Source organism: Solanum verrucosum, unplaced genomic scaffold, assembly GCF_900185275.1.
Source record: "Solanum verrucosum unplaced genomic scaffold, falcon-dt-bn FXZP01000125.1, whole genome shotgun sequence".
NCBI lineage: Eukaryota > Viridiplantae > Streptophyta > Magnoliopsida > Solanales > Solanaceae > Solanum > Solanum verrucosum.
The window spans coordinates 140321-165124 of record NW_026019923.1 but is presented as its reverse complement, the minus strand read 5'-3'; the positions used below and the strand labels follow the sequence as shown (position 1 = coordinate 165124).

Sequence of the window (24804 nt, the reverse complement as noted above, 5' to 3'; positions counted from 1 at the left end):
GTAATCCCACAAGTGGGGTCTGAGGAGGGTAGTGTGTACACAAACCTTACCCCTACCTTGAAAAAGTTGAGAGATTGTTTCCAGTAGGCCCTTAGTTGTCTTTAATATTTACCATTAGGTCAGTCCTAATGCATTGGGCCCTTTGTCTCACTTTAACCAAGGTAATCTACAAGAACCACGGTCTTGGACTTTTGACCTCACTTGCCTTATGGGAAGAACTTCAAGTTTAAGAGATTTTGAACTTTGACCTTGAAGGTTTTCCCACGGGGCAAGCTGCATCAAAAGTTCAAGACTACTCATTTTCAAGGCGTGTATTTTCCTGCCAGAATTGTCATCAGACCCAACAGTTCCAACTTCCTTCACCCAAGCCTAACCTGTTTTGTTGGTCGACTACCACATCGCAAAATAGATCTCGCCAATCATCTGTATTCTGTCGACTATGGTCATATGCTTCCTGCAAAATCTGGCGAAAGTTCGCGTGATTTACATGGAAAGGTGTGCCGATGATGTTGTGAAATAAAGATGTCCCATCACCAGCTTGCGAAAGACGAAGGCCGTTAAATATGACTTTCTGAATGTGCTGATCATCAGTGCCATTATTAAGATGATATGACATAACATGTCCTACTCCAGCAATGGATGATGGTCTCCACAAGGGTATCAACCTCCTTTCCTCAAAATTACTCCGAGGATCTCGAAACTGGAGTTTTGGCAATGTTCTTCCTGCTGTTGCATAGACTGGATGGACGCCACACTTTGTCACTTTTAACCCTGTATATCCTTGCTCTCTGATACTGAACGAAAATGTAATTTGTTCTCCACCTTCTAAAGCAGGACAAAAGTAATCTCGTGGTATGAAGGTCACCCAAGAACGTTTGTCAGCGGTTACAGTAATCTCAGGGAAGCCAAGGACCCATGTAACCTTATTGGTCTGATCACCGACCTCTATGATAGGACCATATTGAAAAGCTCCATTGTATTTGAACTGGTAGATAGACCAAAGGATCATTCCCTGGAAGTTATGTTCTATGTTTGGTGGCATTGTTAAGGTTATATTAGATCCTATGTTTCGGTTGCTGAACCATTCTGGAACCTCGCTACCTGCAATATAGTAGCTGCTTGGATAAGGAAGATCTTTATCACATTCTCCTGTCTGCATAAAATAAAACATAAATGGTGTGAGTTGCACTTAATTGTAATAGTACAAAGATGAGATGAATAGAGGAACTAACTAACCAGCTGGAAGAAACTTTCATTAAAGAAACGTCATGCCAGCTTGCTACTGCTCTCTATGCGAACATATTCAACATTTTCGATAGTTTCCATGCCCTTAATCTCGGACAATCTGTCGCTATTAGATACATAGAGCTGTGGCAGTATCCTGTAATTGGACATGTCTAGACTTTCAATGGATGAACAATCATTTGCATGGAGCACTTGCAGATTAGAAGGAAGTAGTGAGAACATTTGAAGATTCTTGCAATTATCCAGGACAAGACACTCTAGCTCAGATAGGTCGCAAAAGAGGGATGATGGGAGAGTGTAAAAATCATTTCCTCCTAAATTCAGGTATTTCAATGAGGTTAAACTCCCAAGATTGGTGGGAACATCTGCTTCTGAAAGCCTACAATCGTTGAGATTGAGCACCGTCAAGTGACTTAAACGGGAAAGGGAATGTGGCAACAACCTCTCTGGACACGATGAACTACTTCCTGCCCATGGTACATAAGATAAAATAGAAGTCAGCCAAGATTGAGCCTTTAAACTTCTGTTGCATCCTTGTAATGATAAGCTTCTTAGGTTTTTCAAGTGTCCGAAATCAGCAGGCAGTTGTTGTAGACCCGAGCAACCTGACATATTTAGATGTTGAAGTGATTCTAGCTTGCAAATGCTGCTTGGTAGATTCTTGAGGCTTACACAGTCTTCCAGATTTAAGTAAACAAGTTTCACCAAATATTTTATTGATGAATCAATCTCACCCAACTCGGAGCAACCTGTAAACAATATTGTCTCAAGACTTATCGCCCTTGAAAAATCAGGAGTTCGCTTTAGTCGTTGACAATGACTGAGATTTAGATGTGTCAGGTTTTCCAGGGGCTGATACATAGAAACAATAATATATTCATTAGTATCTATAGTTCGTTTAATCTAAAATTGTATTATATCTAAACCTTGAAAAAATTAAAAAGAACAAGGGTATTTTTAGCAGTAAACCTTGATGGTGGATTGCCAAACTTCCATGATGTTGCTATATTGCATGTCCAGAGCCACAAGTTTGGTTAGATGAATATCAGTAGGTAAACATTTCAAAGGGAAATTTTGCCAACTTAGCCATCTTAGGTCGTCAAACAAATTTTTGAAGCTTCCAGTAAAATTCATTCCTTTTGCTTGAAATATTTTCAACCTATCCATTCTTGCAAAGGACTTTGTGTTAACAGTTAAATCTTTCACTTTGGGATGGATGGCGCTGATGCCTTCTATCAGATTGCTACCCTGTCATCATAACAGTGCAGGATACGTTGTTATTCTTCTATGTATTCAGTTATAATTGCTTATTTTGCTTTTCAAAGAGCTTAAAACATCATGTAATGAGACTCTCTGTGTTTGGAAACGATTTAGCTTTAAACTTCTCATTTTACCCTTAGTCACATAAATGTTCTTAAATATTTAAGACCACAAGTCTCAAAGTCCATTTTTTCTAAAAATTCCTTGTGCACAGTCAAATACCACCATATAAAATTGAAATGGAGAGAATATCAATAGATGCACACACATATTCTATACTCCAGATCAACTAACAAATGTAAGAGACAATGGCAGGAAAGAGGTTTTTTTTTACCTTGTTCTTTCGTAGCACATAATTAACATCTTCATGAAACCACAATCTAGAGCGCATATGAGGCTCATTAAGTGACTCTCGACGAACAATTTCTCTAGCCATATCTCGAACTAAATCGTGCATCCACAAACGATTCTGTTCGATTTTGATTAAACATCTTCCGGTCAAAATTCCTTTCCCCAAGCTGAAAGAGCGATCACAACCGGTCAATATAAGACTAGCATAAAGTTCTTGGGCTTCAATGAAAAAGCACGCGATGTCAAGGAAAATCTCCTGAGAGTTCTCATCAAGTGAGTCATAGCTTACTTTGAGTGCTTTGTGAATACTACTGTGATGAGCAAGATTTTTCAAGCTCTCGAGGGTACTTCTCCATGTTTGATCGTCCTTTTTATGCAAAAGAGAGCCCAAAACTTCGAGTGCTAAAGGAACCCCTCCACCTAGATGTGCTATGTCTTTCACCAACTCATGATCCAAATTTTCGGGTACAGTAGTATCCTTGAAAGCATGAAAACAAAAGAGTCGCCTGGAAGAGAAATCATCCAACCTTGTTACCTCGTACTTATAGTCTACTCCAACATCATCTAGCAAATGCTCACTTCTTGTTGTTATAATTATTGTGCTCCCCGAACCAAACCAGCTTCTCTCTTCTGCCAATGCTTTTATCTGGCTCATGTCATCGACATCATCCAGAACAATGAGGACCTTCCTCTGACCAAGTCTGTCTTGGATTAGGCATTTTCCCTTATCAACATTATATTGGACTTTAAAGTCCTCTCTTTTTAGAACCTCAGATAGAAGTTGTTCCTGTAGGTTGTGAAGCATGTTATTTTCCGAGCGCTCTCTTACGTGAGCCACAAAGGAGAAACCTTCATACCCCCTGTGGATTTGATTGTAGACGGCTTTGGCAACAGTTGTTTTGCCAATGCCAGCCATCCCATAGATCCCAAACATGCAGACACCAGTTGATGAGTAGAATTCGCATAGAGAAATAACTCCCGCTGCATGAGAATTAGGCCCAATTACCAGTCTTGGAAGGTGTATGCATGTGGGGTTTACTAACTTTAAGACCTCTTCCACAAGTTTCTTGTTGAATTTTGCTTCATGCCTGGAAAATCAAACTCAAGACAAATTAGTCTAAAGTCTAATTAACCAAGATGAGAGAAAGGTATTTATTTATCTTATATAAACTAGATTGTATTTGTCTATCTTACTTTCTAGGTCAATTTTCTATATTATAACAAAGCAAGCATGTCAAAATGCTAATTGTTGAACGACAGAAATATTCTTAAAATGTTGAACAACTTTTATACCCTTCGTAAACTATATTTTCCTTCAAAGAAGCAAAATACGTGTTGGATAAATTGTAATATTTAAAATATCAATTAATATTAACTACAACTTTAATTCAACTAATAAATTTGGTGAAATATATATAATTCATTGTGGACTTAATTTGACGTTCTAATCACTAAAGGGGTTTTTTGGTATTTGGTTAGAATTGTGCAGGGTATAGAAATGTAGGGATTAATTATGAGTGAATATATGTATTATTTTATGCAGTTATTAGTTATGCAACTATTAATTATTCATTTATTAGTCATACATGTATTAATTATTCCATCTTTTATCCTGCATAAAATATTATATAGATTTCCTCATAACTTATACATGTATTAGTTATGCGGGTTTCTAAATTGTCAACAAACAGCATATTAATTTTATACATGAATAGGTTATTTCCTATCTATCAACCAAACGTTGTATTTACGAAAATTAATATATGTATAACTTGTTTCTTATCCCGCTACCAAACGACCCCTACGTTAACTTTTACTAATACATAATGAGGTATTATAGTAGAGAGGGATTACTTGGAAAGAGGTAAATTAGGATTGGGAATAAAATTAGATATGCCTCCTAGACAAATTACAATTTCACATTGGATAATAATATAAAAGAACTATGAAATCCATTGGATGATTTTTTTATTCCACAGAAAAGGGGTATCTTGTGTTCCAATAGAAGCAAAAGTAATGTGGATTATTCAAGCGTCGAAGTCGATTTGCTTTATAAAAAGAAGATAAGAGGACCGCTATTTTGGTTCAGAAGAGAAAGTTTTCTCAGGAACACTATAATCAACTATAAATTTGATATCCGAATTGTTTCAGCATGATAACTCTTGAGTTACATTCACTCTAAATGTTTGTTGTATTGTTTTTCTATTTATACAGGTTTAGTCTTCTGTTTCTTTTTATGGTGATTGACCATTGAAGATTAGTGACTAAAGAAAGATGATCTTGTCTGATTATCCATCACAGATGTGAATTGGTAATGTTTTCCTTTTCTTTTCACTTGAGAATATTTCGTATGAGTATAGTGATAACTGATAATGATCTATATGTTCTTTTTTCTTAACGTTGTATTGTGTTAAAAGTCTACTATCTTTAGATATAAAATTTATAGTAGTTGTAGGGGTGTGAAATAGAGACTTTTTTTTTTATGACTATGGTGTCCAGACTAGCTTTCGTTCACATCGACTAATTCCATGGGATACCTGCCACCTCCCACCAGCAACAGGTACCATGGGACGGAGACTAGTTCTACTTACTATCGGCTGTCTGTAGTTCACTTTTAGGTGACTAGATAGTTTTTAAAGTTTCTTGTGAGCTACCAGTATAGAAAAGTTAAAAAGTCAAGTTTGAGGAAGTTAAGAGTACCCGTCCTCGACGTTCTGCAAATCCCGTCCCGATAAATTTGCAGCTTCTTTGACAGCGGCTTTCCACCTTACTACCTTCTCCTTCCCAAAACGGTTTTCGTGTTTAGCAAGTGCTTTACCAAATGTACCGGCTTGTCTACGTACCTCAGAAGGATTAACGTCGTAGAATATAGGAATAACTAGCTGACCATGCTGCTCTCTGCACTCAAGTATCTTCAAAAGCTCATCGAGACACCAGCTAGACGATGCATAATTTTTTGAGAAAATAACAATGGAGATCATGGAATCTTCTATAGCTTGAATCAGTTCAGATCTGATTTCTGTGCCTTTTCTGAGCTCCTCGTCGTCTCTAAATGTATTAACTCCAGCTTGCACCAAATTTGAATAGAGGTGGTCCGTAAAAGTTTTACGTGTGTCTTCCCCTCTAAAACCCAAAAAAACATGATATTTATGGGATGAAGATGAAGGTGGAGGCATGGAGGATGAGGGAATTATAATACTATTAGAAGCCATAGACACAAATTTTAGTATTAGATGAAATTGGAGAAAGAGTTAATCTATGGTGAGTGGTGACCAAAGGAATCCACGACATGTCATCATATAGAGGCAGAGGCCTTCCATATACTTCCCTACATACCTTAATTTCTATAAGAATTCCACAAATTATGTCGACCATATGTCTTGATAGCCATACAGCAGTCGCCACGCAGACTAGAGTGACATATTTAGCTAACCGACCCTTCCCCTCCCCCCCTCTAAAATCACTTGTTGGATATTCTGAGGTGTTTAAAGTCAGTTGTTTCAATTTATGTATCATATTCTCCTTTATTTTCTGTAACAGGAAGAATGACATGCTTCCTAATTTAGAAATAATTTTACTTTAACTTCTCCTTTTACACTTCATGGAGTGATTTATCTTCAATCAGATGTCTACGACTTATTTACTTGTTTAAGACGATAAATTTCAATAGTCTTTTTTTTCCCCACAAGTTGTAATTTTGATGTACGTTAGGTGTACATTGCATATGCTTTTTTTGGTATGGGGAGAGTGCTCTTCCTCATTTACTTTGATAGTCTCTTTGTAAATGATGGGAGTTCCTCTATATATATTTGATATGTCTAACCTAGTTTCTGATTAACAACCTTTAGTAAGGTAAGGTTTGTCCCATTTAGCTGTACTTTTGAGTGTGATTAATATACACTAGAGGGGTTTATCGTCACCACAGGATGGTGAAAGCTCGGGTTGATGGATTATAATAAAAATAAAGTTTTGTGCGTAGTTAAAACACCATGACAAAATTAAGACAGAGGGAGTAATAAATTTGGTCAGAACTTCAGAGAAAGCGACTACTTCTTGGATAAATTTCACAAAAGGATCGTTATCATCTCCTTTATAATTTGCCACTAGTGGGTGCACAACTTGTCAATATTTTAGACCAAAAAAGTCTCTAGCTTTGACTAATTTTGATATTTAATAATGTCCGCTATGAAACGGTCCTTCTAGGCCACCTCAAGGCTTTTGGACCTCATGGTTTTGTCCACAAAGGTGGCTGGCTTTAACTCAAAAGACGCCTCAACATTTTCAAATGATGATTTGATTTATTTAAATATTTTCAGTTGCAGATAAAAATGTTGTCATAGAAGTGTACTTTTGCATGACCAAGTCAAGGTTCAAGTGGCTTCCTTCAGTACCCAAGAGTTGACATTGGGGTAAAAACTTATTCGCGCTCGATGATATATGTTTATTTACGGATAAATTGTTACTGTGATGGATCGACTCTTCGTCATATAATATGTTTCAATTTACTAAATGGATATGAACAACATAATTTCATTTCATCCATATTACTATCACAATGAATATTCTCCCCTAGTTTCCCAGAGATGAAGTCAAAACATCAAACATCATTCTCAATTTCTTAACACATGATTAATAATATATATACCATGACAGAAATTAAGACAGAGGGAGTAATAAATTTGTCAGAACTTCAGAGAAAGTGACTACTTCTTGGATAAATTCCACAAAAGGATCGTTATCATCTCCTTTATAATTTGCCACTAGTGGGTGAAAAACTTGTCAATATTTCAGACCAAAAAAGTCTCTACTTTTGACTATTTTTTATGTTTAATAATGTCCGCTATGAAATGGTCCTTCTAGGTCACCTCAAGGCTTTTGGACCTCATGGTTTTGTCCACTAAGGTGGCTGGCTTTAACTCAAAAGACACCTCAACATTTGAAAATTTATACTCGCCCTTATATGGCTCCCCCTAACTTTTCCTCCATTTCGATAGGCAAGTTTCATAGCAAACCCTCTTTTGATTTTTGACTGTTAGTGGTATGGATCAAAGATGTATAAGTTAGGGGAATAGAAAAATGGATCTCAGTTAAGTGTAGGGGCGGAGCTAGCTAGCCCTCTGGTTAAGGGTTTGGCCGAACTCAGAAGCGTTACCAAACTATATGTGTTGTGTGTATGTGTGAAAATGATGATTTGATTTATTTAAATATTTTCAGTTGCAGATAAAAATGTTGTCATAGAAGTGTATTTTTGCATGACCAAGTCAAGGTTCAGGTGGCTTCCTTCAGTATGTTGACACCCAATTTTGACCCTCCACAATATTAAATTAATCACCGAGCTTCTTAAATCCCAATAGATTTAGAATAATTATCTTTATATAATTCAAAATAGTTTCAAGGTTATTTTAAATAATTTAAGTCGATTTTTATAGTACTTTGAATGATAAATATATTTCATGTAATGTTATATATAATTAGTATATTTTATGGATACTCGAAAATCGTCTCACAAAAAAAAAAGATGTTATTTTAAATATTTTTACAAAATTAGTTTAGTTCAAGTTATGGTTATAATTTTAAATCATTGGTTTGCAATTAAATTAATTATTCTATTTCATTAAAATTAAGAAGCTCGTTAATTAATTAATACTAACCCATCTTTAACCTCACCTTAAAACCATTTTAAGGCCAAAATTTTGGGCCTTTTCTCCAACTTTTCCAGCAAACCTACAACCCACAGTTCCCTATTCCCATTCCTTCAGCAATAATCCAGCCCACTTTTGACCCCGACCCGGCCCATTTCCTTGTCCCAAAAGAAATCCAGCTTCCACCAGCTTCTAACGTCAACAAACAGAGCAATTCCTAGACATTAACAACTGCTGGAAAAAAACGACAAACACAACAGCGATCAGGCGGAAAGCAGCGAGGAACAAAGAGACTCCGCTGCAAGTTTTGTTTTCTTCTTCACGTCCTTCTCAATCCGTACATTAGCAACAGCACGCGGCTATCCCCATTTCCTCTTTCGGAATGGGGTTGAAAATCTGAGAAAATATGTTTGCCTCTAATGGTGAATTTTTTTTTGAAGTTTGAAATTCAAGTTGGCCTCAATTTCTATCTGTTTCCCCCCTAAAATCTATCCTAATTTCCCCTATATAATATCTTTTCCGTTCATTTGTAAAGGGGGACGACCATTAGGAATGAAAATATAATAAAAATTGTTAGCTAGATAGTTATATTAACAGCTTCAAATCGCAGAGATTCGGAATACAAATTTTGCTTAGTTCTCTTGTGCGTTCTTTGTTTACGGGAGTTCATCGGAATCTCTATTTGTGGTTTGGAAGGTTCTTAAATAGCTCGTCATTCCAGTCTCGCTGCACCGAAAAAGGTGACAACTCCTCCTCTTTCACTTCGTTTTATTTTTAGTTAGTTTGTCCTCTGTTTGATGAAGTAGTCGTATATCTATGTTTGTTCCCTTCCGTTTGAACTCTATTAGTGCTATAATGCTTAAATTAGGAGTATGTAGTAGCTAATATTATGATGCAATGTCCTCATCTCTTATCGTTTGTTGTTGCTTTGGTTTGAGAATGAGAAAACAATAGAAATTTCATGTGTGTCACTTCATACCCTTACCCCTCTATTATGTTGGTTGCGTTCTTATTTTGATGTTGACTCGATGTCTTGGTAAATGTTGAAGGATGTTTATTCCCTCCGTCTTGTCTTATGAAGATGTGAGTATAAAATCCCATTCCTACTTGTGCCCAAAATTCTATGATCTTTTATGTTACTATCGTTAAAATTATGTGTTGATTTGGCCCATATCTAATATGCTCGGCTCTTCTTAATGTGACGGGATTCTTTTGCCATTTTGTCTCAGTTATGCAAAAAATGTAAATTTTTATTTACGCTTCATCAGTCAAAAGAGGGGTTTGTTTATTTGAGTTACTTCAAGTTATATTAAATTAGTGTATGTTCATTATGGTCTAATTCTCTCTCTAGTTTTAAAGGTCTTAGGAGACATGCTAAGGTGCTCACTGTTAGTACTAGAATAATTATAGATCTTCCGCAACCATCATTACTTTAATGGGTCATCGAAACTAACTTCAATAGCATTCATCATTTTGTAGAAATCATCCTATAAAAATATTATAAAAAAAATAAAAAATTAAATAATGGCATATAGTATCTACAGACATTTAGATATCAAATAAGAGAAAATTTATGAGTAATATTATAAATAAAAATTGTGTAAGATATTGCATATTAGGATATGGGGAATGAAAAAGTTAGGCATGGTTTTTCACTGCAATTCATTTTCTTTCTAAAAAAGATGCAGTTACTTTTGAAAAAAAAAGAAGAAGATTTACTCTTTAAAATTGTTTCCTTAAATAAAGGATTTTAAGTTCAGTTTTCTCCTCCTAATGTTTAGGAATCAACCACGTACAAAATTTATCCCTTTTAATTAAAATTTGAATAAATAGATAACTGATTAAAAACCGTATGAATAGTTAGCAATTTTATTATTATTTTCAGATTTTAAATTGATTTTAATAATTAATAATTTATAAATTCTAGAAAATTTAAGGTGCTGACATGTGGCACTTTTCTTCTCATATTATATATAGATAGATTTTACCCTCGTCCAGATTTGGCTATGATCATTAATTGCTTAAAGTCATTATTTTTCTTGTATTGGATTAATGTTTGTGTAATTTGCCTTTAATTTTTTTTAATATAAAATAGAATAGTGGCTGAGTTAGTTTTGATCTAACATCTTATCTGTATTAAATTAATAGGTGGTCCCTCATACAATATGTTTGTTTTCTTATGCATGTGAGCTTCATCGAGGAGTCTATTTGGACTTGATTTACTGCCCTTTGCATTGTCAAAGGGTCACTTAGGCCCAGCGTTCTCCCCCTCGTCATATTCCTCGGAGTCGAATTTAAAATTAGAAATTGGTTACAAGGCTGAAAATTTAAGTTTGCAGGTCTTGAAGCTGATACATGTGAATGTACGGCGATATACAATTAGTATATACGCTGTATATGGAGCAGATTGAGCCAAAAACCCATTCATTATTTTAAAAATTGTATTTTGTTATTTTTGGGCCTAAGCCCTTGTTATTATGCTTATTGTTATCTTGTCAGGATTTAGGACAGGTGGCAAGAATTGAGCCTTTTGGCCCGAAATGAAGTTAGGCCCAAGTACTGGTCCAGGTGGACAGGAAAACCTGACTTGGGCCCAAGTCTCTCTCTTTATTTTATTATGTTTGTTTATTTGTTAATAATTGATATTGATTTTAAGGTTTCAAATATTCAAACCCCCAAAAGATACCCATTTCAAATCAACTACTTACCTAAATTATTCATTTGTCACTCGACTTAAAAGATAATTTTGTTAAAGATCCTACTTAGATAATATTTTATTTTTATTATTATTATTATTATTATTATTATTATTATTATTATTTTTACCTATAAAAGTAGTTCACTTTGGCAATTCAAGATAAGTTGAAATATTTTAACCAAATAACTAATTGTCGGATAACCGCATTAGCGGGTGTTCTAGGTGCTTTAAAACCCTTCCTAGAACACTAATATGGACCCCCGAACCCTCTTATATTTTCAATTGATTCCCTGTTTTAATCTATTGAAAAAATAGTTTTCTTGATTTTTTCTTTAAAAATTAAGTGGCGACTCTTAAACCAGTCTTAAAATATTTTCCAAATAAAACACAGTACCCAAGAGTTGACATTGGGGTAATAATTTATTCGCGCTCGATGATATATGTTTATTTACGGATAAATTGCTACTGTTATGGATCGACTCTTCATCATATAATATGTTTCGATTTACTAAATGGATATGAACAACATAATTTCATTTCATCCATATTACTATCACAATGAATATTCTCCCCTAGTTTCACAGAGATGAAGTCAAAACATCAAACATCATTCTCAATTACTTATTTTAAAACCATTGGGGGTATTCTCAAACTATAGTCTATGTACTATTTATTGTGATAGGGATTATCATGTCTTATTCGAGGTCCATTTTTCTATTCCCCAACCTTACATACCTTTTCATCGCGGATCAGTGGAAAATTTGTGCTATAGAACATGATTCTCCCACTCATTTCTCACCAAATCAACTGGCTGGGAAGATGCATGATCGTAATCAATAGATTCTCACTAATATAGTGATAGTATGGGATTTTATTGCAAATCCCCATGTATACAGTAAGACAATATTTTTCAAGCTTTTGATGATACTTCTCCACATAAACTTGATGGATGCCACATTTTATCACTTGTAACTCTATGAATCCTTGTTCTATGAGTTTTCACCGCTTTTCTTTACATTATTATCAATATGAGTTTCTTCTAAGGTACTATCGTTGTGTGACTGTTCTCATCACCTTCCTTTCCATTATTATCGATATGAGTTTTGTCGAAGGTACTATCGTTGTGTAAATGTTCTCATCACCTTTCTTTCCATTATTATCGATATGAGTGTCTTCGGAGGTACTATCGTTGTGTGAATGACGTTTTCATCGCCTTTCTTTCTATTATTGTCAATATTTTGAGTTTCTTTGTATAAATGTTTTTATAGACTTCTCAATGTATAGGATCTTTACGTGCCCTAGTCATAACCTTTTGTAGTTGTTGCACGTGTACATGGTTGCGACCTTGCGTATCTGTCAATTTGATTCGATTTTGAAGATGATTAATTCTATTTAGCGGTTATCAATTTATAGACATGTTATACAGTTAAGATATCAGTTATTGGTCATTATAAGATAAACCGTTAAGATTACACATAAAAAAATTCTTACGAATTTATGTGACAAACGAAATTTAATAGAGCGTTCTAAAAAGTATCACTAGTATACAAGGCATGTTATATGTTATTATAATGATAAGACCTACCTAATAGTGTAAATATTTTTTATTTATATTGATAGTGTATATATATATATATATATATATAAAACTAAAATTCATAAATGAAAAATTCCTAATCTTTATGTCTAATGTCAATAGTACAACTCTCACATTGCAATCTCAGCATGTATGCCTTTTATGGTAATTTCCAAATTGGTAGAAACGACTTGTGTGATTCTCGTCCTCAATAATGACCCAAAACTACTTGTTAATTTTGTTACATGTTAGGCTATACAAACGAGATCACCTTCACCAATCATAAATGAGAGTTGAACCCAATGTTGTCTTTGTTGAGTTATGTTTGACCTGTGCTTATTTGTCACGTGTCATCTTTTGAATAGTCGTCCACCTACTAAGTCCGAGTTTTACCTCATATAGTGTTTGATTATGATTTTTGTTCAAAAACACGCTTGATCATAAAATTTCAAAAAAATAATAATCATAATTTAACTTGGAATTTGAAAAAACACCAAAAAATTATTTTCACTTTTTCCACTCCAAGTTATTCACAAATATTCAAAAAACAACTTCAATTTTTATTCATCGATCGTCACATATAACTTTAATTTTCAAATATCATTATTCACTTTGAAAAAATAATATTATTTTTAAATAGTCACAATTTTCATGTTGAAAAGCTTGCCAACTCCTCAACTAATAAGTTGAATTGAATTTCAACATGTATATGATTTCCAAGTCAGGTTTTCAGTCAAAAAGGGGGAGAAAAAGAAATAAAAAGTATTAATATTAACAAGACAAAGCTGAAAATAAAATATAGGAGAAATGTAGATCATGATGGAGAATAGACTTGCACCTTCTATGGCCTATATTTATTTAAGTACTATATGATATGATATTTAATTAATTACTTAATGAATATAATTTTGCAAAAAGTGAGATTCTCACTTCCTTTTTTTAAAGGATAAACATAAGTGGAGTCTTTTTATGTAACTAATAATAAGTTTTCCTTATTAAATAAAATATAAATAACGATATATACTTTCACTTGGTTTTTTTTAAAAAAGCAATTCAATTTGTTGGGGAATTTTATTTAATAACAAGTATAACTAAAGATTTGTGAAAGAAGCACTTAAAAAGTTATTCCTTTACGATACTTGAAGAGCAGCTAGAATTCAATTCTAGTGATTTAATTTTATGTTCGTTCAAACATTATCAAAGAAAAATAATACGATTTCCTGTCATAAGAAAAGATGGGAAAAAAGGAGCCGAATTTGGAAAAATATAAAAGTATGTTTTATTTTCACGAAAAGGAAATGAAAAAGGAGATTACAAGGTGGAAATCAAATTTTCACTAACACATTAAATATTTAAATAGTCTACTAACTCAGCTATTAAAATGTTCAAATAAAAAGTAAATTATTCAAGAGGATTTTATAATATTAATAGCAACAAAAAAAACACACGTTCCTTAAGAAAGCGACGTTAACAACATTGAAACACGACTCCTAGTTCAATCTATTCTCAATTTCTGATTAAGTTTTTTCATTGGGTCTTACCTTTGTCACTGTCTCAGATTATCTTTCGTGTTTCTTTTTTACACGTTTCTCAAAAAAAATATTAATCAATAGATTTTTTTTTTATGATATATTTTACCCTCATTTGATTACTTAAACTATAATCTATCTTTATGAAATATTTTATTTAATTGAGGTGTTTATAGTCTTTAAGAACAATTATTACTTAGGATAATAGAAAAAGTTATTTAATTTTATTTTTAACTTCTAAAATAATAACAAATAATATGAGCCAATTAACTATTTTGAAATCACGATAAATAATTTGAGACAATATAAATCGTGTTTTTTTATTAAAGACTCTTGACTTTAAGATGTCGGTGTTGTTTTCCTCGTTTTGTTTGTATTTTTAGACAATGAATATATGATTCATGATCGTGCAGTTTATTATGCATATATTGACTATTGAATGGAAAAATGTGTCTCCTTTACTTTTTGTATCTTCCGATATAGAGGCAAAGTTAAAATTTTTATTAAGAGTGTTTAAGAATATTTTTAAGATTATAGTATATTGATATAGAAAGTGATATTTGACCTATATATATATCATTTTTTTTTTATCACAACGAGTGTTTATTAACATTGATTTTCAAATAAAATGAAAACTATATTTCATAACAAAAATAAAATATTTTTTTTATGATGACAGATCTATTATTAGTATGTGTGGACTCCTACATACTACACCTTTCGTAACTATTTACTTGTTATATTTTGATTTGACATACTTATTAAAAAAATAATGATTGATAATTTGATATAATAAATTTATCATTTTATCTTTATAAATTGATATGTCCCAAACATATTTATTTACTATATTTTTCAAAGACATTAATAAATTGAGGATATTATAGGAATGAAAAGAAAATTGTCCTTTCTTGATTTGTCAAAAATGATAAGTAAAAGGGGAAATTATATTAAAAAATATTTGACAAATAAATAAGGGGCGGAGGGAGTATTAGCAAGCGGTGCTATTACCTATAATATTACTCTTATAATTGATTTGTTCTTTGAGTTCTTCGGTTATTATTTGTGGGGCTTTTTACACTCAGATTATCGTTTATCTATAATAATATAACTATTGTTTAGATGACTTGTGTGATTGTCTATAGTATTTTGTCATTATTTTTTGCATTTCAATTTTTTCTTTCTGTATATTACTTTGGACTGTCTTTTGAGGATCTATCAGAAACCGATCCTCTTAGTGATAAGTCGGCATATAATGTACCCTCTTTAAATTTCATTTTATAAGACTATACTGATTATGTTACTGTTTTAGTCAGAAAGATCCCATTGTTTTTCTTTTCAAAGACAACTTGTAATTTTGTTATTTATGTTCTTTAATTTGTTGAATAATAGATGATCTTAGTTGACTTGTCTTCCATTTATTTGGTGCCTGCTATTTTCTTAGTTTTTTTTTCAATCTTGGATAATTTCTTTATCAATTGAGACTTCCCAAGAATTATCGGAGTTGAGTTTTATCTGTTAATATAAATATATGTAAAATTTAAAGGGAAGTTATAATGTACACATTTTAACTTTTGAAGTACGGAAAGTAACACGGGATGTATTAAACTATTTTTAATAATACAAATGTTTATTTGACCTTTTTCTGTTTATAAAACAAGTGAGCTAATATATATATATATATACTAGATATGAGACCCCGTGATATATGTTACTGTTTCTGTTTTAATTTATGTGGTACATATGAAATTTGAAATTAATCAATTTTTTAGTATGTTTTTATATATTTTAAGTTGCTAATTATTTGTATTTAGAGTATGTTTTACGTAAATATATTAGAAATCACAATAATTAGCAAGTTAATATAAAAAAAAACTTATAAAAAATTCATTGACTTTTGAAATTTCATTTGTATCACATAAATCAGGACCGAGTAATATATATGAAAATTACATAAAACGTACTATAACTCACAATAATTAGCAACTTAAAATATCTATATATCTATATTTCTCCCAATTTATGCGGTATAGATGAAATTTTGAAAGTTAACAAAAACTTTTTATATGTTTTGAAATATTTTAAGCTATTAATTATTATGATTTATAATACTTTTTACATAAAAAAATTAAACCAATATATGTTTTTCTCTGTCTCAATTACATGAGACATATGGAATTTGGAGAGTCAACTAAAATTTTTAAATATGTTAAGTTGTTAATTATTATATCTTATAGTACTATTACGTGATTTTCAAATAAAATATGTATTTTTTAATTTCAATTTATATGTCATTGATATAATTACATATATTAAGTAATGAAGAATTAATGTGTAAATTATGTGACACCTATGAATTTTGGAGTGTAAATCAAATTAGTTATATGATTTTAAAAAAAAAACGGTTAATTATTACAATTCATAATACTTTTTATATATTTTTTAAATGATATATATATATATATATATCTTTATGATATTGATATTAGTATTATAATAAATTAAATTTTATTATTTTAAATTTATGATCTGAATTGTCAGCCTATGCCACATTATAAAATGTTTCAAAGTAGATATCAGATTTACAAAAATGTCGATGCCAGCTAAAGTAATAAAATAACATCTAAGGGCATGAACCTATATATGTATATATAAAGTTGAATATTGACAATTTGATGTGGCATCTCTCTATGACCAGTATTTGTATTCATATTTTTTTCCTTTTTTTGACATTTTATCTTTGTTTTGTATTTTTTATTTGTACTTTAAAAAAATGTATTTATGTCATACCCGATTAATTATGCCCTTTATAACATCCATTACACTAATATAAATTTAAGTAAATGAAAATGGAAGATGAAAAGATAAAAACTATTCATTTTTTATAACTGTTTATAATTATTTAGCCTATAAAATAAAAACAAAATAGTTGAGCATTTGTAACAAATAAGAACAAATTTCTTCACTTTGGTTCTTCTTCTTCTGACGATAATGATCAATATATGGTATCAACTTTTGTCGCTAAGATGTCCATCAAATTTCTAGGTCATGTGACTTTTTTAACAAAAGAGAAAGAGAGAATATCTCATTATTCTTGTGAAGACATTGATGTAAAGAAAGAGATTATGTAACAAAAAATTCTTTTCAAAATAAAAGACATTTTGAAAAAATGTTTATTCCTCCTACAAGGAGAGAAAATTCATTGTGATTGAGAAATTTATAAGAAGCCTGATTAGTGTTTCAAAGGGTAAGAAAAATTATTTGGAGAAAAAATCATTCTATTTATGGAATTCGTATCAAATTAGGAGGAGAACAAGCAAAAATTTATTTTGTGACTTGAAAAGAGAGAAAATTAGATATTATTTCTTTCAACCTCATTATTCTTCTAATTTCTTTCTTCTTTTATTTTGTCTTGATTTTTTGTATCTTTAATTAAAGTTTTTTTTTCTTATTTATCTTTAATTAAAGTTTATATATATTTTCTTAAAAAAGAATTTAAAAAGATGATCATATTTAGTTCCTTTCCTCATCAATGCTATTAATCTCATAATTAGTGTTATTTATATTATTTTCTTAATTACTTTTTTTTCTTTCATTTAATTATTTATTTGAAGAAATTAGTTATTATAACTTTATAAGAATTACACATGTATTTTTACATAATTGATTTGTTATTTTTAAAATTTTTGGATCATTCTTCATCTTAAAGTTTCTATCTATATGTAATAATAATACTAAAATAGAAAATGTGGGGTGACACCTTCTTAGCAATAGATACTTATTTATTCTGATCAATGTTTCTGACATTTTTTGTTATTTTTTCCTTAAAATAATTGTTGCCTCGATTTTTAGTTTTAGTTTTATTTTTGTAGCATTTTCTAATTTTAAAAGACTGAAAAATTTATATTGAAAATTTACAAAATATAAAAAATGATTTATTTAACTCCTATCATCATCAATATTATTATTAATTTGTTTTACTTCTTTTCTTAATCTTCATTTCATCATTAATGTAATTTATATCATTTTCTTAGATATATATACATATATATATATATATATATATATATATATATATATATATATATAGATATATATATATATATTTGTGACATTTCTTAGAAGTTAGGATTACTATTTCTATAATTTTTAAAATTTTTGAATTCTTTTGTCATACTAAATACAACATGTTTTATTATAATTACATTTAATATATTAATCAATATGTTGTACGAATGAAAAGAAAATTATCATTTCACAAAAACAAAGGTTAAAATATAATTTATTATGATTAAGGAAAGATAAAATTATTATTCCAATATCCATAAGCATATATAATACATTAAAAATTAATTGAAAAGCTGTAAATGGAAAAGGAATCACCATTTAAGGAATCATTATTTTTAATTTTTTGGATCATTTCTTCATGTAAAAGTTTCTATCCATACGTAATAATAAAGTTAAAATAGAAAATGTAGTGACACCATTCTTACTAATAGATAGTTACTTATTTTTATATTTATTTTTTGACAATTTTGGTTATATTTTCTTTAAAATAATTATTGCCTCGAATTTTTTTTTAAGCTTTATTTTTAATTTTAAAAGATTGGAAATTTTATGTTAAAAATTTTAATAATAGAAAAAATGATTTATTTAACTTTTATCATCATCAATACTACTAATTTTTTTGACGTTTTTTCTTAATCTTCATCTTATCATTAATGTTATTTATATAATTTTGTTTAATCACTTATTTTTTCTTTTTTAACTCTTTTATATATATAAAGTTGGATATGTAAATGATGATGTGACATTTCTTAGAAGTTAAGATTACTATTTATCTAATTTCTCCATTTTTTGAGTTCTTTTGTCATACTAAATACAATATGTTTTATTATAATTACATTCAATATAGTAAACAACATGTTCTAGGAATTAAAACAAAATTATCATTTCAGAAAAATAAATGTTAAATTATAATTTTATTATGATTAAGGAAAAATAAAGATATTATTTCAATATCCCATAACCACATTCAATACATTAGAAATTAATTGGATATAACTGTAAATGGAAAATGAATCACGATTTAAGGAAAATAAATGTTTGCAATACCATAATAATTAAGGAGAGAGTAAGATATTATTTTAATATCCTAATTCGGAACTTTTAATCTACTACTCAATTAAAAATAGAATGCATTTAATAACATCAAAAAGTTATTAGTTTAATATTTTTTCTCATTGTACTAATTCAATTCAATCAAACTTAATTTTAAAGATAAAATAACAGCTTCATTTTAATTGTTGTCAATATATTTGAAAAAATTATTGTGAAAAGGCTTTTCTTGCACCTTATTTTAATTTTCATATACTATTATTATTTTTTCTGTCATTTTTCAATGAATTTTATTTCAATTTAAAATTTAATGTTTATTCTTAAAACTCTGACGGTACAAATGAAGGTGGAGTAAAATATAATAAATGATGATTCTTTTACTAAATAAGAAGATATAACAAAATTGAAAGGGTGACGTTTTTTTTTTTTGTAAATGGATAGGAAATTCTATTAAGGTATCTTTATGTCATTATTCAATATATTTTTAATATAAATTTCATTTGTTGATGCATTTGTTTAGTACTCCCTCTGTCCCTAATTACTTGTTTACTTTTCCTTTTATAGTTGTCTCTAATTACTTGTCCATTTTGACAAATCAAGAAAGAATATTTTTTTACCTATTATACCATCAATTAAATGAGCAATTACTTTGAAAATTGCAGAACTTTTCATCTACTTCATAATTAATAGGGGTAAAATGATAAACTGACTATGTCATTAATTGATTTCTTAATAAATGCGTAAATTTAAAAGTGGAGAAGTAATTAGGGACAGAGAGAGTATTACAGTCTTATTTGACATTATGAGATATTTCTTAGACATTTAAGGAGAATGGTAGACCGAAATATATATTATATATTAAAGGATGAACTTCATGCAATGGAAGAATTTGTTATTAGCAAATATATTTTAACTTATTTGATAAAAAATATATTCTTCCTCATTTAATAGATGTAAAATTTGTGAAGCTTTATTTTTTTTCACAATCTTCATATTATTAAGACAAATAATAATATTACAATTAAACAACAAAGTAAATATAAAATTTAAAAAAATTATTTAATTTAAATGATCGCGCGAAGTGCGGCCAAGTTCTCTAATTTAAAACAAAAAAGTAAAATTTAAATGGGTCTACTATAGAATTCCTAGAAATCCAACTTGAAAATTATGCTAAAAATGGAAAATAAAAAGTGAAATAAATTTAATTGAGAGTTATCCTTCGTCTGTCCCATTTTATGTGAGACTTTTTATTTTTCGAGAATCAAATAGTTTAAGTTTAACCATAAATTTGCGTATGATATCTTCATTTTTAAAAAAAAAATTGGACAAATTAGATAAATAGTAATGTTAGCTTCTAAGAAATGTGACATCATCATTTACATATCCAACTTTTATATATATAAAAAAAGAGTTAAAAAAGAAAAAATAAGTGATTTAAGAAAATTATATAAATAACATTAATGATGAGATGAAGATTAAGAAAAAACGTCAAATAAATTAGTTGTATCGATGATGATAAAAGTTAAATAAATCATTTTTTCTATTATTTAAATTTTTAACATAAAATTTCCAATGTTTTAAAATTAAAAATAAATGTTAAAATTTTTTTAAAAAAATGGAGGCAATAATTATTTTATTAAAGAAAAATATGTGTAGAAAAAGTAGAAGTAGATGAAGCCAAATGAGTAATAATAATAATTCTAATAAGGACTAATGAGTAATAATAATAATTGCAATGTTAGTCCTTGGTGTTAGTCCTTCTATTAATGTACAATTGTTTTTGCACATTGTACAACTAATTAATGCAGTGAAAAGTTAATGTACAAAATTGTATGCATGTTGTACAAGAGTATTAATGCAATGTTGGTCCTTTCCAACTCTCACTTCTAAATAAGAAGAGAAGTAATATATATATATATATAACATGAAATAGTATTCTTGTAAAATTAACAATAAGCAATAAATAGTTTGCGTGTATACCTTCCTTCTCTTTTGTCGATGAACAGTCCTTATCACTACCGCAGTAGTTCTCCCTTTAGGCCATGAACAGTGTTTCGCCCTAACGACCTCAGTCTTTGGCTACTTCGTTACTGTTCCTCCCTAAGGCTGAAGATCGCAACCTTCACTTAAGACTATTAATGGAGTTTTAAGAAGAGAGGTATAGAAACCAATTGTTTATTTCATATTATAATTTTACAATCACACCATACATTACTATATTATACTTACAACATATTTAGAAAATACTTTTCCTTGGCGGGAGAAGTTACTACTCACTACAACTCATACTCTTGAAGGTTATATATATATATATATATATATATATATATATTAACTAGAAAAAATATTACAGGAGAAATGTACGAAAGTACTAGAAAAAATCTAAGTACTAAAGGATTAACTAGAAAAAATCTTGCATAATTTAAGATTCGCTTCAGGGATCTTTCTCCAATTATTTCTAATTTATCTAGAATGAAAATTACTTCATCTACATCTTTCTGATTTTTTATTACTCATATATGCTACAAACCTCTTTTGAAATTGTAGAGTTATGTATTTATTTCTATTAAATTATAACTTTTTTCTATATGTGTATCTGAAAGGCTTAGCTCTAATAATTCGATTTCTTCAATTTTTTCTTTCTCATCTATAATATGTATCTTAGTACAATTGCATTCTTCCCCTTTAGTGCATTTCGAGGTATTCGTGTTAGGCGTATCTTTAAGATACCTAGATCTTGTTGGAATGGATTCCGTTGTTATTGCGGTCTGGGTAGTATTTCTAGAGAAGATTACTCTGTCTCTAGTAAGGAGACAACTTCCATTTAGGGGTGTACATGACCGGGTTGATTCGGGTTTTTCAAAGATCAAACCAAATCATTTGTGTAAAAATTTTAAATTTATATACCAAACCAAACTAATAAAATTCAGATTTTTTCTGGTTTTTCAACCTCGGGATGGTTCGGGTTTTTCAAATACCAAACCATTGTGTCGAATTTTTAAATTTATAAATCAAACTAAACTAATAAACCTCAGATTTTTTTTCCAGATTTTTGAATTTTTTCGGTAAAGTTTGCATACAAACATATAATTAACTTGTGCTCCAAATATTTCTTTAGTCCAACCAAAATACAATTATCTAAGGTATTTCTTAAGAAAATAACACAAAATATGAGATGAGTATTGATGACACTAAAATATTCAATAAAAAATAATAATGAAAACATCATATAAAATAAATATTGCAAAGTCATAATGAAAATGATCATAATTTAAAAGTACTAAATCATGCTAAAATAAGTTTAATAAGTATTAGTTACATTACTAAATATTTAAGGAAAATTAAAATTAGATTATGTATTTTAATTGTCTAAACCAATGTAAAACTAAAGAACAAATATTCAATATTATTGTCATTCTTAGTGTTGAATTAATTTTCTTTTTGCATTAGTATTAATTTGATTTTGATTTAAGTTTTATTATAATTATCAACATCTATGAACTATAATCTTTATTGGACCATTCCGAATTCTAAGTTTTAAACTTGAAATAATATATTAAAAGATAAAGACTATGAAATAGTATAAGAAATATTTTAAAATTATATCAAAGTAAATATTTTTATGTATAAAATAAAATTTTAAAATTACATATATAATGTCGGGTTGGTTTGATCTCGGGTTGATTTTTTTTAGTTAAAACCAAACCAACCCAAATATAGTCGAGTTTTTGTTTCAATACCAAACCAAGTCAAACCAAACCACTAGTCGGGTTTTATTTTTGTTTGACTCGATTTGCGGTTTGGTTCGATTTTCGGTTCGATTTTGTACACCCCCTACTTCCATTGTTATGTAATAAGAAGTCTAATCCTAAGACAAAGTCTACTTTAATATTTAAATCTCTAACCCATATCTTTTCCAACTTGTACCTGGGTTTATAAAAGTCTGCACATGTGTTTAAAAAACTTATTTGTGCATTACTAACATAATGCTTATATACATTTGAAGATCCATCCAATTGCATGGCACTTTGTGGTTCTGAAAATTCTTTTATTACATCTAGAGGAATGATACATCTATTTATTATACTTTTTGTGCATCATGAGTTTACTAGAGCTAGGGTTTCTATTTCGCAGCCCTGAATCTTTATTCTAGTTAATATTTTTATGGTATTAATTTTCTTGTCTTCATTACAAATTAATCCTTCAAATGACTTGTAGTCTTCTTTTTCATTAAAAAGTTCTATTTCTAATTCTGGTTTTGTAATTTGGCTGATTTTTTCCACTTCTTTTTGGCTGGTTTCTTCTATTTTCCCATTCCCTTTTTCTAGTATACCTATTCTTTCCTCTAAACTATCAATTCTTTCTTCTAAAGATTTTAATGTTTGTTCTTTTGTGCTTACAATCACATCTATTATCTTAATATTAAATATTTTGTCAATGCACCTAATGCAACTTTCGATATAGCAATTCATGCATTTGGCTCTTCTGTCTTTACTTGGGTATTCTGTGCAATTAAAGCATCGTTGACTATCTAATCATTTTACCTTGAAAAATTGGTGATTACATTGTATATTACAAAAGTATAATATTTTATATTTAAGTCTATCTTTTCTAATCCTATTTCGTTTATTAAGGTTTCTTCTTCTGAATCAGATGAGTCTTGTTGTCTTCCTTCTAGGGCATCTATGCTTATTACTGAATATATACTTTCATTATCTGACATATATTCATCTACATTTATCAGGGTCTCCTGGAAGTCTTCTATAAGCTGGGCATTTCTCGTTCTACTATTATTTCTTCCTGGACAAGTATTAGCTAGATGTTCTTCACTTCCACATGTAAAACAAGCTAGCCTATTTTTGTAAATTCTGTTATTATTATGTTTTCTTACATGTCTATCTTTATTTAGATAAGACTTTCTAGCCGTTGATTTTCTTAGATGATACTTTTTCCTAGGTTTGTATTCTTGGGTATTTTGATATGTCCTTTTGTATTTTCTTTTTGGTGTACTTTGATCATAACTTTGTGTTGTATATATATACTTACAAAAACCAGTCTCGTGTTGTTTTAATTGTTTTTGTATTTGTATATTCGTACATTTCTCCTGTAATATTTTCATAACATGTTGTATTTTATGTCTTATGAACCAGTTTACGTTTGGATTTTGTATTACTCCCTCTCTTTTGTTCCATCTTTCTTCTATTTCTCTTCCTAAGGCTCCAGGGAGGAGTTTGTTAAAAAGTTTTTTTCCTAAACTTTAGTCAAATGCATTACCACTTATGGCGCAATAGTAGAAATAGTCTTTTAAAAAGTTTTTTATATGGCTCCAATTAGTTATACTAAGTTGTTCTAATTTTATTAATGCATTCTTTTGGAATACTACCA

The 24804-nt window shown here is 29.7% G+C and overlaps 1 protein-coding gene across 1 annotated transcript; it reads right to left on the bottom strand.

The window, feature by feature from the left end:
* Positions 1-334: 334 nt before the first annotated feature.
* On the bottom strand, positions 335-6068 carry LOC125826077 (disease resistance protein RPV1-like). The gene is made up of 5 exons (XM_049505377.1): positions 5557-6068; positions 2840-3944; positions 2215-2493; positions 1273-2097; positions 335-1153 (listed from the first exon to the last, which is right to left on the bottom strand). The coding sequence occupies exons 1-5, from the start codon at positions 6066-6068 to the stop codon at positions 335-337; spliced, it is 3540 nt and encodes a 1179-aa protein (XP_049361334.1).
* Between the last annotated feature and the right edge of the window lie 18736 nt (positions 6069-24804).